The sequence below is a fragment of the Cynoglossus semilaevis genome, chromosome 1, assembly GCF_000523025.1.
Source record: "Cynoglossus semilaevis isolate Cse_v1.0 chromosome 1, Cse_v1.0, whole genome shotgun sequence".
NCBI lineage: Eukaryota > Metazoa > Chordata > Actinopteri > Pleuronectiformes > Cynoglossidae > Cynoglossus > Cynoglossus semilaevis.
Genome location: NC_024307.1, coordinates 8285773 through 8301229, shown reverse-complemented (window position 1 = coordinate 8301229; position 15457 = coordinate 8285773). Strand labels below are relative to the sequence as shown.

General features: G+C 38.5%; 1 protein-coding gene across 2 annotated transcripts in view; it reads left to right on the top strand.

The window, feature by feature from the left end:
• Positions 1–15171, top strand: part of LOC103377936 (probable E3 ubiquitin-protein ligase RNF144A-A) — a 30519-nt gene extending 15348 nt beyond the window's left edge. For both annotated transcript variants that reach the window (XM_008308936.3, XM_025057483.1), the window contains exons 3-8: positions 1223–1327; positions 2667–2727; positions 5898–6114; positions 7490–7637; positions 8857–8946; positions 11327–15171. In XM_008308936.3, the coding sequence (XP_008307158.1) occupies positions 1223–1327; positions 2667–2727; positions 5898–6114; positions 7490–7637; positions 8857–8946; positions 11327–11458 (753 nt within the window). In that variant the 3' untranslated portion in view covers positions 11459–15171. The remainder of the gene's footprint in view (positions 1–1222; positions 1328–2666; positions 2728–5897; positions 6115–7489; positions 7638–8856; positions 8947–11326) is intronic.
• Positions 15172–15457: the final 286 nt, after the last annotated feature.

Genomic DNA, 15457 nt, shown 5'->3' with positions numbered 1-15457 from the left:
GCAGCTGTCGGCAAAAAGACGAGGCGATCTGGTTATAGATTCAGTGTTTGCATGAGAAACGAGTTGATTGAAGATTGTTTTAATGTGTGTATTTAAAAATAGCTTTGTTCCGTATTTATGTTATGATCTCTGTGTTTATGTTTGTCATATATTGATCTAATTGTGTAGTGAGACGATGAGTAAATATTATTTTAAAACTATGTATTATATAAGGAGGTGGCGTACAGGAGCAGCGTTGTGTAGGTGTAGCCAAAGGTCAGCTATCAGAGTTTGTTGTAGAGGTCAACCAAAATGTAAACACACAGAGGTCTCTCTGCTATCTCTGACACACTTCAAAGGGGAGTAGGCAGTTTTGTTCAACTATCATTTGTTTTAGTGTTTTTCAGCATTAACCTTGTAGCTCAGTATGTTTTTAAAACTTTAATCATCAAAATGTAATATATATGGTAAAAATTTAGTGCAAATAAAATTTTGTAAATTTGCAAAGAAAAAACTAAAATAAGGAAAACATTTAGGGTGTTTAGTCCACCCTATATAAGCAATGCACAACTTCTATTATGCTATGCTAACTTAGCTGTCAATGTGCTTGCATGGGTGTTTTATCGAGTAACACAAATCACAAATGCAGCATATTAGCAGTGGGCCGTATGTAGCGGCATGGTAGTGCTGAGCTAGCATGTACCTTGTTAGCGACATGTAAGCACTGTGCTAGCATTGAGCAAATCCCTTCTTCCTCATTTGACTTTACTGGTAAATCTGAATCTTATGAGTTTAAACATATTTTCGATGTCACCTGTATAATATCTGTGAAATTAAAGTGATTATCTCTAAATTTGAAAATCGGTTTCTTCCAAGCAGACAAATAATATTTACAGTTCCTAATTATTGTTTTGATTCCACCGGCCAAATTCCTTCTCTCTGTAATTATCTAATCACTCTCTGTTGTTTGGTACTGATTTATTAAAGCTCTGTTGGCATACCTTTATGATACTGCTTTAAAAAATCATCACAAACAAAAGTAAATGTATTGGGAACTGAAATATTATTGTTGTTTTTCTGTCATGTTCCCTCTTTAGTCAATTGTTAATAAAATTATTGATTTCGTGCAGCTCTAGTTTGTCTGCTAACTGTCTGCTGTGGTCCGTTTTTTTTTTTTTTTCATTTAGTTCGATATTAAACTGGCCCTGCGTAATTGTCTCTTTGTCTGTTTTTTTTCCCTCAGTGCCTGAAGCAGTATGTGGAACTCCTTATTAAAGAAGGCCTTGAAACTGCAATTAGCTGCCCCGATTCTGCCTGTCCTAAAAGAGGACACCTGCAAGAGAATGAGGTATTGATAAAAATATAAAAGTCATATTGTCAAATATTATATTATATTATATCTTGTTCAAATCAGTTACTTTCAATGTGCATGCTGCAGAATATGTTGTAGCTTAGCATGCATGAAAATACATTTAAATCAAGTGTTTTGTGTGCAGAGATGCTACTGTGTGTGCAAGAAAGTAGTAAATACAGTATGGGTAATACCTGTCCTGTGTTTCTCTAAATTTAGTTTCAGTCTACATGGACCACTTCACCTGCCACTGCATGAAGTCCGCGATAACAGCCCCCCCTGTGGCCTATGTTATATATGCGTCTCTATGCTAATGGCAGAGCCTGTGCTTTTTCAAAAACCAGGCTATATTAGCTCATATGATTTTTAGAGACCTTCTCAAGCAATCCCACAGAAACACATTATATTCTCCACAGAGTACAATTCAGCTGAAACTCCAGAAAGGAGTAAAACCTACTTTAGGTTCAGTTGAACTGTTGAACCCATAAATGTGACATTGATCCACCCACAAAGGTTTTTGAGAATCTCTGCTACACTGTCTGGTGGGGAGTCCTTCACAGTCAGTGTGTGTAGGAATTAGTGAGCAGCATGTGCACACACATTCACCAGGAAAACTGTAGTGTAAACATTAAATATACATTTTTGTAAAAATATATTTTTCATACTGTGCCAGAGATGGGCACTCGAGTCTGAGACTTGAGACTTGACTTTGACCAAGACTCGAAATCAATTCTCAAGTAAGTCACACAAAAAAGACTCGAGAAATGATTTCAAACTCGACGTCAAAAGATTTGAGACTTGGATTGGACTGAGACTCGGACTCGTGTCGGATTTAATTAACACAAATAAAAACTCGAGACTTGACTTCAGACTCACTCTTAAAAGGCTTAAGACTTGGACCTAGACTAAGAAACTGGTCCTACTTAAGTCAGACAAACAAAGACTCGAGACTTGCAAAAGACTTGATCCTTGACATGGAGTTAGACTTGGACTTGAGTCATACTCAAGTCACTCAAACGAAGTCTTGGGACATGACTTGTACTCAATGTTTATGATTCCAGAAGAATCTTTATATCCCATTCATACCAGTTTTTCTAGTGTGTTGAAATTGTAGGACAATTAATTTCCACTTTTTTATGTCTGAATAGAGAATAAATAAGTAAAGCTGGAGGATAACTTGAAGTTATGTAAAAAGTTTTAATTTGACATATGGCAAGTCATTCCTACATAAAGCTTGTATAATTGCCTTCACTGCTTCTCTCTATAAATACGCTCAATGACCCGCTTATCTTCCTCCCTCCCTCTCTTCCTCCCTTCTCCTCTCCTCTGCCTGCAGATCGAGTGCATGGTGGCCACGGAGATGATGCAGAGATACAAGAAGCTTCAGTTTGAACGTGGTGAGCAAGAGCAGACACGGTAGCATCAGTGATTGGTCCTGTGTGCTTAGGGGGGTCCAGGGAGGGAAGGGGGTGGGAGGGGTCAATGACTGTCAGTCTCAAGGGCACGTGGATTCTCCAGAAGGCCTGTACTTTAGCGTGACACACAAAAGAATGATGACAGTCATCCTCAGACACGTGTCTCTGAACGGCTCTGTTTGGAATCAATCATTGTGTCCATGCAGGCTTTTCTGCCATTGAAATGCACCGTGGGGTATCTGTGGCTAATGGAGGAGATTTGAGCTGTTTGTTTGCCCAGTCGTCAGCACTGACATGTGCAGAGAATTTAACTGTTTACTCTCCCGCTGCTGCTGCTGCTGCTGCTGCTGCTGCTGCTGCTGCTGAGTACTTCCAGGCACGAACATCAGTATTCATTGTAGAAGCAGAATTATATCAGTTTTGTTTTTCTTTTTTACTCATAATATGTTTACAGACAAAACACAACAAAAGCATTTACCTCATCAAGCAGTGATTGTTCACAGAAACTGCCTGGGGAGCAGGGAAATTGGTTCCTGCTCAAGACACCACAGCTGGCAAAGGTTGGATTCGAACCCTCTGACCATTAGGCCATGGGATGCCCCATTTAGCCATTTAATAATTTGTAATATAAGCAACATAAAATATTTAAGTTTTTAAGTACTCTGCTAATACATGTAGGAGAAATAAGGGGAATAAGTTGTGTACTTAACTAATCTGTGTAACAACAAGTTACTAACTAACTTTCACACCACATATACCAAATTAATATCAAAAATATTTCAATATACCACATTTGTAGAACTACAGTACTACAGTTTTGAAGCAAAATCAAAACCCAGACCTGAAAATGTTTTTTAGTGGAGGTTTTTCCCCAACTCTGTTACTTATATGTCTTGTGTTCTGGATACACACAAGCATACTTACACTCCCCACTCATTGTTTCACCTTGGGGACGGTGTTCTTTGGGTTAAATGCTTCTTTATTCTGAAGCCAAATAAAGGCCACACCTCTACAGACCTCTTCTCCATCCCTCCACATGATTTTCCTCCAGCAAAATTTCTCCTTCTTCGAGGAATCTCTGAAAGTTGTCTCTTCAGCAGAAGCAAAGTTTTTTTTTTCCGATGTAAAACTTTGCAGTCCAAGCCAGCGCAACACTTTTTACTTACTTCAATTCCAGACTTTGCTTCATTCTCCACTGCTGACTTGACAGAAAGTCTAAGGTCTTCAGACACATTTATATTTTTATTTTTAACTTTTTGCTTTCTTGTTCTGCCAGTTTTTACCCCATGGATTTTTTTAAACTTCATGAACTACTTTTTTTTAACACTTTGATATCTTTGTCTATCGTTCGTCTGCTTAGTAAGCATCAACGATTCCCTTTTTTGTGAATCCAAGTTTTTTTTTGTTTTTTGTTTTGTTTTTGGTCTTGATGTGCTTAGGTCTTGCACACTGATAAATCTGACTGAAAAACTTTTTACTTCGGCTCAAAGGTTTGGAGCAGGTCATTGATTTGTGCTACAGATTTGGTCCTTCAGAGGCCTCTTGTTTTGATACTTTTAGGATTTATTTAATATTTTATATTGGTGTACTAAACAAAATAACAAAAACAGAGTTGAAAGCTGTGTTGAAATGTTTGATTCATGATTTTAGCAGGATTTTTTTTTCTAAACAAAACGACCTCCAGACTCATTAAATACAGTGATCCTTGCAAAAAAAGCACATTTCTTTACAGAAACACTGCACATTTATCTCCTCTGATTAAAAGTCAAACTGTTCTGGTCTTATTTACCTCGTTAACTGTCAATATATTAAACAAAGGAATTTTAAAAAATATGAACTGAAAAGAGTTCCTTTCTTTACAGAAACACTGTTTGTGTCTCTGGAAGAAGTTTTTCCCACTTTTTGTTTGAACCCCTGAATGTCACATAGGCTACATAGGGATCTCACGTCTTAGTTTAATAGTGGGTCACACCCAACGTTTCTAGGTATACTGCCACCTATTGTACTATAGTGTGTACTGTCATGGTACGACCAGTGAACTTTTGATATGATATTCAATTTTTACTTCATCCAATGCGAATTGTCACGAATTTGGATCGATTTTTTTTTTTTACCCATCCATGATGTATCCTTACATCCCTACCATTTAGTCTTTGCACTTCACACTCGGTAGAATCCACGCTAACCTTCTGTTGTCTCGTAACTATGACAGGCAGAAAAACAATAACAGCTCGTGTGTCTTTTTTGCTCCTTGCTGTCAATCCAGGCAGGCTAATGAGCTTTATTAACACTGCTGTTGCTACAGAGCGCAAGCAGTAACCAAGCTGTGCTATTATCCTGCAGGTAGTCCACCTACACAGAGACCAACTGTACACAGCACACGGCCAATGCACTTGCAGGATTAAATATGCGTTTATCAGGAAACGTCGCACAGTGCAGAGAGAAGGCTTGGATTCTGTAAATGAGTAAAGATTCTCAGCGCGAGCCGTTGACGGTGCTCTAATAAGAGCAGTCAGCTGTCTCATCAGTGTCCCTGTCCGTTCAGGCAGAACCGTTTCTCTAACTGTTCTCTGCCATGTTTTTCAGGCTGTGCTGAGGAGTGTGTGTGGAATGTGTGTACAGAGATCTTGGCAGGGTGGCCAGTGGTGGATGGGAGGGGGAGGAGGGGGGGCAGCTGCATTATGTTATGGGGTTAAAATAGAACTGGCACACAAACACAAGAACTGGTCTCACCTTTGAAAACATTATTAGCTGTCAGTATTTACAAAAAGCTGCCCAAAGGTCAATGACACGTGAGGTTTAGACCAAACCTTACAGGGTGTCAGGTTGTGTCAATGAATAATTGAATTTTTGGAAGTTTCAAACATCTTCAGTTTCAAACATATAAACGTGGTAGAGCTGTAACAGATGATCTTAGACCTTTATTGTCCTCCTTACGACACAGTGTGGAACCAGTTTGTTAAAAATATGCTGCACATTTCATGGATTACTTAAGTGATTTAAAAACAAAATAATGTTCTCAGAAAGCAAAAGAAAAATGTCATTGATATTTGGCAGATACAAAATGACATTATGACGCTACACTTTAAAGAACATTGTTAAACATCTCTTCCTTTCCTTGTGTTAAAGTGTCTGTTCCTCTGTGCCTTCAGAAGTGCTGCTGGACCCTTGCCGGACGTGGTGCCCCTCCTCCACCTGCCAGGCAGTGTGCCAACTGAAGGAGTCTGACTCTCCAGCGCTGCCCCAGTTGGTCCAGTGTGCCGTCTGTGCCCTGGAGTTCTGCTCAGTCTGCAAGGCCAACTGGCACCCAGGACAGGCCTGTCAGGAAAACAACCTGTCCATCACCTCCTTTCTACCAGGGGAGAACAGGTACACTTTTATGTCTCCATGGTCATCAGCCTTTGGGCTTGTGTTAAATATGTGTGTGTGTCTCCGACTCTTAGAACCTCACATTAGTACGTTCTCTTTCATACTTACTACTGTAAAATTCTTTAACTAAAAAAAGAAAAAGAATAAATCATAAATAATAGGACACATACATATATGTTCATTTATTTACATTTACAAATATAAACATACATATAGACACACATATAATTATAGATGCATATAAATTCATACCTAAATACACATATGTATATAAACGTATATTAATTTATATGTATGTGTATATATGTATATGTATGTGTGTGTATATATATATATATATATATACGTATATGTGTGTGTGTGTGTGTGCGTGTGTGTGTGTGTGTGTGTGTGTGTAGTACTTATTGTATTGTAGTAGAAATACAGTAACACTTCTGAACAGGCGCTGACTTTTCTGAAGTCTTACAAAGCACTGGGGCGCGTGACCTGACAGTGGAGGGTCACAAAGTTTTATGCTGTGGTTAAATGCTCAATTGTGAGTCAATGCTCAACTCACCTTAAGAACCATTCAGTAAAGCCTTAAATATCGACTGACTGCTGGCCTGGCCGTGCTGCTGCCACCGCTCAGCTGAACATCAGCCAGGGCTTATGCTCAAATTAATAGTCAGACATAAAACCATCAGGCAGGTGAAGCAGTCCAGGATGGGCTTAGTTTGCATTTTAAGCACAGAGTACAAGATCCATCTGGGTCGGGGAGGGATGGGCTGCTCAGAGTCCCATCATGCAGCTGACCTGTTTCCTTGTGATATCCTCTTAGTCTGGAAATGTCATTAGCTGTACTGAGCTTCAGTCTCTCTGGACTCCTTCAGGACCTGACTCAGAGGAAACAGTGAAGGAAGAGGGGATTAGCAGGAGTGTTGTTAGATCTTTGCAGTAACACTTACTGATCTTTGACTCTTATCTGATTTATTTATTTTTATTCAACCTGTTCATGAATCCAGCCAATTGGTTAAGGTTTAATACATGTAACTAAATTTTAATTAGTTTTTTTTCAAGAATTATTCCTATTTTCTTCATTCAACAATGTTGCCAAACGTTTATCTGATGTAGCGGTTTTCTGATAACATTGAGATTTAAAGACAGAACTGAAAAAAATGTGAAAACTGATCCTGACAGTTAAAAATAGAAGGAATGAAAAGAGTTTTTTGGGAACCTTGTATCAAGTATAAAATATTTCCATGTGAATGAAAACATCTTCAGACTAATGGATGAATCCAATTTTTTTGGAACCTTGTATCAAGTATAAAATATTTCTATGTGAATGAAAACATCCATGTGATGAATCCAATTTTTTTTTTTTGTTTTGTTTCTCCAGTCCTTTTTACAAGAACGAAGAGGACGATGCGCCGATCAAGCGCTGTCCTAAATGTAAAGTTTACATTGAGAGGGACGAGGGCTGTGCACAGATGATGTGCAAGAACTGCAAACATGCCTTCTGCTGGTACTGTCTGGAGTCACTGGATGTAAGTTCCTTTGTTTTTTTACTGCCATGGTTTTCTGTACTTGACATCACTCCTGAGTATAAGTCGCATCTGTCAAAAATGACGTAAATATGAGCATTCATTTACACTACAGCTTGTCGTCCTCCTCTTCTTCTCCTTCTTCGTCCTCTTGTTCTTCTTCCACTTCTTTTTCCTTCTCTTCTTCTTCCTTTTCCTTTTTCCTCATCTTTTCTAATTCTTTCTTTCTTTCCTCCTCTTCTCTTTCTTGTTGTTTTTCTTCTTCTTCCAGATCTTATTCCACATCCTTAACATCTTATGTTCTTCATCCTAACGTTTTCCTTTTGTCTCATTTTATTTCTGTTGTTTATGGAAGTCTTAGTAGAAGTTGAGACATTTTTCTTTTATTGTTTTAATGTCTTGCAGAAGGTCTTTACAGTTCAGTCGGTTTAGGGGTTTTTTGTGGCGCAGTAACAGCGTTCAGTTGTCAGAAGTGTAGAAGGTGCCCTCCTGTGGCCATAAGTGATATAGGGGAATTATATATATATTTGTAAAACCTGGGGAAAAAATGACCAATTTCCGAGTCATGGAAGAAATAATGAAAATTTGACTTTGACGCAGAACTTTCCAGGTTTTGTTCCGAAAAAGCTGTCATTATTTCAGTTGAAGAATATTTTCAGTGTTGGTTTCAGGACATGAACTGGTCAGTGAGTGTTTCTCCGTTTCCCGTGGCCACAGCCTCTGTTTCCTGTCCTCTGTTGAAAACATAAACAGAGAAGAAACCTGGGTAAATGTACGAAAGGTTAGGCTCCACTGTAGAAGAGAACTCTGTTCAGGACATTTAGAGGATCGAGGTGCTGTAGCAGCTGAACTACTGTAAAGGTCCTCTAAAAAAGGTCAAGAAAAGAGTTGGAATAGGTTGATCAGAATGAAAGGCATCGACCAAACCATGACACAAAATGCAACTTAAAGTCCTGGAAAAGATGTATTTTTATTTTTCACTTTTATAAAGATGACATTTTCTACTTTATTTTCTGAACTTGTGAGTTTATGATTCATGAGAAAGCTGGATCCTAGGGAGGTTTTTATGAGCCTGGGTGCCTCATATAATTTTAATTGAGCGAATGCTAATAACCAGGACCGCAGGCCATTTAAAAAGCAATTTCCTCTCCGTATCAGCCGCTGTTTTCCAGCTTGCTTATTGTCAGTCTTTATCTGTCGTCTGTGTTTGTTCGTCTGGCAGGACGACTTCCTCCTGATCCACTACGACAAAGGGCCCTGTCGGAACAAACTGGGCCACTCCAGGGCGTCCGTTATCTGGCACAGAACACAGGTGAGGTGAACCCACCCCGCTCCTCCAACAATCACTCAGGCTCCACCCCCACCCGTGTCCACACCGTTTCATGTGGCTGCCCACATGTTTCTGTCTCACTCTAGGCCACAGTCACACTCAGCAGCAGGCCACTCTTATCCTCAGAGCACAATAAGGGGAAAGATGGTTGATGTTTGTCACACAAAAATGTCCCGTAGTTTTTACCAAAATGTTGTTTTTGTTTTTTTTATTGTCACCCAGGTGAGTCAGTATTTACATAAAGAATACTGAGACCCAGATAAGAGGACAATGATGGATGGATGGGTGGATGGATACTGTGAGGCCTTTTTATACGTGTTATATCAGCTTTAAACAGCAGGCATAAGAATACATCAGAAAAAGGGCCAGTTACTTTATTTCAGGGTTCATACACAGCCTGTTAAGAGAGTTATGCTGAGGAGGTCATAGGATTTTACTAGGTATCGATACCCACACACAGCCTGTACTTGATTCAGTACAGAATTCCAGTTCTTGAAAACATGCTGATCCAGCGACCCAATACTACGTGACAAGCTGTGTATCAGTCGGAAAACACACATTGACCTTTAGTTTAGTTTAGTTTATGAGTTTATTTAAGTTAAGTCAACAATGTCAGTGATTTGGATATTTTGTTTTCTGTAGGGTTTGTTTTATAACTTAACAGAAAGGCCATTGACATGGCTGCACAGGTCTAAAAGCTCTGCTCACTTTCTGTCTTTATGTAGAGTTTTCTTCCCTTAGCTTTACTGATATATCGTCTAATGTGAGGGCAGCTGTCGGTGGCGACCTTTAGCACCCAACCTAAAGGAGTATCTGTGATAGTACTCGTATAAGCAAGTGTACAAATGAAAATACTCGTACTCGTATCAATTAGTAGGTCATTTCTGATCAGGTCATTTCAATTGTCTCTGGAGGACAGACTGTGTTCATGCACGCTCAGGAATGTGACACCGTGTTTGATGGAACCACCTTCAACTGTTTGTCAGATCAGATCAGATCAGATCAGATGTGTTCAGGCCTGTACCTGGAGCGAACGAAAATAACTGTTACACTGACCCAGAACAAATAATCAGTCATCAGCAGATTTGTAGAGGATTTGAATTAAAAATGTCAAGTCTGAGTTATGCAATTTTTACTGTGTAGCAAAAACATATTGTCAATATAAGTTTGACATAAAAGTTTATTTTACACGAATTTACATGTTACGTCATATTATGAGCAAAACAAACAGTAAAAAAATACAAATAAACGCATCTTTGTCCCGTAAAAGGAAAAGTGAAAGACGCTGTTAGAAGTCATATTTCCATAGAACTGTACGTTGTATCCCGATTTCATTGTTGGTATATGGCTCTCTCTAGTGGCCATTTGATTGCATTGCACTCTTACAGGTTTCAACCCTCCAGCAGATTGATTACATCTAAAAAATATATATATATTTATTACTACAATAACTCTGACACCGCAGCTATGATAAAGTTAATAATGTTCATAAATAATAATGAAAAGTTATTAAATTAATCTAATAAATAAAGTTAAATGAAAGTCTCAACTACAAACACCCAGCACTTCCCATGTTCCTTGTATTTCTAAAAGTAGAATTATTTATTCTTTTTCTTTTCATCTAATGGCAAAGCAGTAGTGAGTAAATACATCGCTGCGTTTCGGTCCTATAAACAAGTTTTTGTATAAACAAGTGTTTTGTGTTTGAGTTTTTAAAATATTAGTAACGATACTAAACGGGTTTATCTTTGTTTTTGTATAAATTTAAATCTCATGAAACGTATTAACTAATCATGTAACATTTGTGTTAATTTTAAGTAAACATAATCAAAATAATCAGGCGAACTCGTTTTGCTGAACATTTACACTGCTGAAAGATTTGTACCTCTCTGCCCTCTGCTGGACAAGATGCGCTATGACAGTTTTGATAACCAGACCTGCGAATAAGTGGCGCTTTGGCCCAGAGGCAATGTCTCTGTCATTGGTGTGGAACCCCAGGGTTCACCTCCTGGGCAAGTTCGAATCCCGGTTAGGGCGGTTGGTACCTTCCAGTGGACTCACCACCCGCAGGAAGGTTTGGTACGGTGCAATGTGATTTGGGTGGCGACTGCTGCCCCCGCGACCCGGTAACGGATAAGCGGATGAAAATGGATGGTTGGATGGATGGACCTGCGAATAATGGATCAAATGTGTTATTGCTGACGTTGTCATTCTCACGAAATTCTGTGAATCATTGATTTTGCTACGTCGGGATTTTTTTTTTGTTTGTTTTGTTTTTGCAATTACTATTAAAACACTGAAAGCATGTCCTGAAGAAGCCCAGTTTTCTGTAATATATATATTCTTTATTTTTCCAACACAGGTCGTTGGAATCTTCGCTGGTTTCGGCCTACTCCTCCTGGTCGCCTCCCCCTTCCTCCTGCTGGCCACTCCAATCGTCCTCTGCTGCAAGTGCAAGTGCAGCAAAGGCGACGACGACCCGTTGCCAACTTAAACCCATCATCAGAGCCAGAGTGGGCAGCGATGGGCAGCGAGCCGACGTTTGTTTCCTTTTCAGACTCTTGTGTGTTCTCCCCCTCCCCCACCAGCTTTAAATGCTTCATATTTTGGCAGAGCCTGCACCAGCCACTGGGGGTCACCTCCACAACCGTCGCTCTGCATGAGTAAAAAGGCATGGTAGAACTGCGACACTTTACTTTTGCCACGATGCAGGTGCAGAGCTTAAGGTCAGAGAACGTCAGACTTGACTGAGGACCTACAAAGACCTCTGTGGACGACGGTGGTGGTCTACGCCTGTGGAGAAAGACTGAGAGAAGAATTTATTTTTGTCTTGTGTGGACATCGTCCTGCAGAAGCCTCTGCTGGGAAGAAAAACAAAAATCTTTTTCTCTTCATTTTTTTGTTGCATAATAACAAAACTCTTTGTTTCCTCCACCACCACCACCTGATGTAGCTCTACAGGTTCAGTCTGTAGCATTAAGAGCGCCCCCACTCTGGTGTGGCATTGTCTGGATTTGCACACAGAACTTTTTTTTTTTTTCCTTCAGTCACATTCAGGACTGAGGCGTTTTGGACTCGACTCGGTGTTTTCACCACGTTCTCTTGATGATGTCAATGTTTTATAACCTGTCGCTTTTCCTAGAATCGTGCTCCCAGTGGCGTCTCCGTGTCGTACTTTTTAGGTGTTTACCGCTGGTTTGATACGAGAATTAAAGGGGAAGACCACTCGATGCCAAAAAGATGCACTAAAATTTTTCTGTTTTGTTTTTTAGTAACAATTGACAACTGTTTTTGACCCTTTAACAGCTTTTATTCTAGTTTTTGGTCCGTTTTTGTAAACGTTGATCTGTTGGACAAATTCCAGATTAAAAGAAGAAAAAAAATCCAGACATCTTCAGTAGGGAGAGGAGAGTGGTGCTCCCCTTTAAGGTGAAGAGAACAGGTCAGATCAGAGGACTTTTGTGGGACCATTCAAATACTTTACCAAAATAAGATGTCACTCCACAGTAGATCAGCCAAAAAAAGAAAAAAAAGCCTTAAATTAATAGAAGCCAAAATCAGGCATTTTTTCCCTCTGTTTTACAAAAATGAGGTCCACAAATTTCCAGGGGATGCATGTTTAAAGATTTTTTTTTTAATATGAGATAGTCATTAAAGCCCTTTAAACTGAGATGATTCTATGATGTCATCCATGCGTCATGCTGTTTATAGCCATACTGTAAAAATACATTCTCAGATTTCCTGACAAACTGCTGTTTCCTCAGCCTCTCAGAGCTTTAGACACTGACCTGGGATCAGATTTCAGACTCAACGAAACACAGCGGTCCACTTTGCGTATGTTAGCGTTCTTTTGCCGTGTGATAATTCTTCAGAAACAAGCAGCTATTCTTGGCAGGGACGTCTGAAAAGCCTACAGTGAAAAACACCAGAATGTTCCGTCGTATTTGGACAAACGTTTCTGAAAAACTGCTCTGTTCTGTATCACTTTATCTATGCAGGTTTGTACATCATGTCCAAGGCTTTGATTGGTTACACTCGGTGGGACTATACAGTGACATCTGCAGGAGTCGCGGTATGTGTGCACGTCATTTATCATTAACCACGTTGTTGGATTTTTTTCAGGTTCCTAAATGTATTAATGTTTTTTTTTTCCTGGAAAAATCTAAATTGTTGACCAAATTTTTCAAAATGCTACTTCCTATTGAGTGGAAAACAAGGGTAAAAAGATGAACTAGACTGTTCTCGTACACCTCTTAGTACTCTAGTACTGCTTTTTTTTTTTACATCTTCCAGAAAAGTTGGGACACTTTTTAAGTAAATTTAGACACATTGCATACAAAAAATACCAAAAAATTTGGAATGGAAGGAGAAAATAAACCCCCAAAAAAAAGCTACATTCTGGCAGGTTTTTTAACCAGTAATAGTTTGAAAAGGAGTAAGAATTATTGGTCACTTTTAAACCTCAAAGAAATTTAGCACAAAATTTGGGCAGAAAGAGTCATGTAATGGTGACGGACAAATACTGGGGGACACACAAGGGACATACAGTGATGATTGTGCAGATATAATAAATTCTCTGGGTTAAAACTTTTTTTGTCACAAAATTGTTTTTTAAAGTATTTAATCATTTTTGAAGGTGTACCATCATTGTTTGAACATAATTGATTCTTTATTCCTAGTGTTTTATCAGTTTTCATGTAGCATGACATCAGAAACGAGGCTACAGTTACAAACTGAGGATGGTCAATATAGCTAACAACAGTAGCTAAACAGCTAAGCTAAATTGTAGCTAATCACCATCACCTCCCTCCAAATCTGTAAAAACACAGCTTGTATTATTAGCAGCCTTTCATTTGATTTGTAGCCAGTTCTCTCTGACCTCACATGGAAATGAACATTTAAACTCAAAGCCAATCTGTTTTTGTTTGTTTGTTTTTTACATAAGTGAGTTGTAAGTTTGTGTCATTTTCTTGACAATCGTGCCAAACAGACTTTTAGGAAGAGTCAAGAAAACAGCGCAGGAAAAAAGAAATTCAACGCTTCTCTGTGTAAGAACTTTTTTTTGTATCGTTTTAATTCAGAATGATTGGGTGATCTGTGTGTTTCACTGCTGAAATCAGCGTCAGCTCAACACAAACAAAGGACAGGTTAGCGAGTGACACTTTACCTGATTTGGTGTTTTTTTGAAGATTATATTTTCAGGGGTCGTGGCATAATCATCATAAAAAAAGATGACTTTTACACCCACCTCCACCAATCCTCCCTAAAGGCACAAGTCACAAACTTTCAGTATTTTTTCCCCACATTTTTGCCTGCTGTACATACTGTATTATGCAACATACAGAAAAGGGCCAAACGACACTTATCACAACAACAACAGCATAAAATCAACTAAAACTGTTTTTTTTTTTTGTTTGTTTTGTTTTAAGAACAAAAAAAATGTCAAGAAAAAAAACAAGTTCAGCACAGATTTTGGAATAAGACTAAAACTAATTTACAAGCTTGCTTCTATTACCTGGACCTTGAATGGGACAGAAAAAAAATGAAATAAATAAATAATAAAAGTTTATTTTACCAAAGCTTGAGATGAATTTACAGTTTTATCCTAAGGTCAAGTGATGAGCAGCAAATTTATATTTATAACCTGAGCAGAAAAGAAGAAGCTGCATGATTTTTTCCTCTTACTAAATGTTGAATATTACGATATTGTATCCTCAAACCGTTGTTCAGTGACAGCAGTCACTCTGTTGCTCACATTTTTTAAAGTGTTTTGATGTAAAGTGTCCTCCATTCGCGCGTCGTCGTTGCCGAACTGCAGTTATTTTATTTTCAAGGAGCAAAAAATCGCCCGTTGTGATTGGTCGCTCATCTAACAGCATTCACATATTGTGGAGTTTTGAAGACGGAAGACATTGATTTGCCAAGTTAGTGAGGACAGAAATAAACATTGTAAAATGACATTTTTGCATCAGTTCTGTAACAGTATGTCAACGGTTCCACTAACACTGTGACACCTGGTATTTAAAGGGGTATTGGTGATTTTTCTTTTCTTTTCCTCCATATATTTGTACATTTTCTTAAGTCAGTTCGAACTGACGTCTGACGGGCTTTCAGGCTGTGAAATGGCGACCTCTGCTGTTTAGAGTGTGTATTTTACTCCGAACCGTCGTTGGTGGTTATATTAAAAAGAATTTGTGTTTAAAAACCTCCACGTGTTTCATCTAATGGTTATAAAACGTATGTTTCCAGGTCACTTTTAAACACTTCTAAAGTATATTTAAAATTAATTTATTATATTTTTCTAGCCACTGACTAACTAGCTGTTTTAGCTGTTATCTTCGTTAACTATATCTTTTTGCTAACCTTATGGCTAAATTATAGCTATCGTTTACAATAAAATTACCCTTTTTGGTTCTTTTTTTTTTCAACCACATGGATAACTGTTCAACATTGTGTGTACATGAAATGTACACAAAAATAGTACAAATATTTC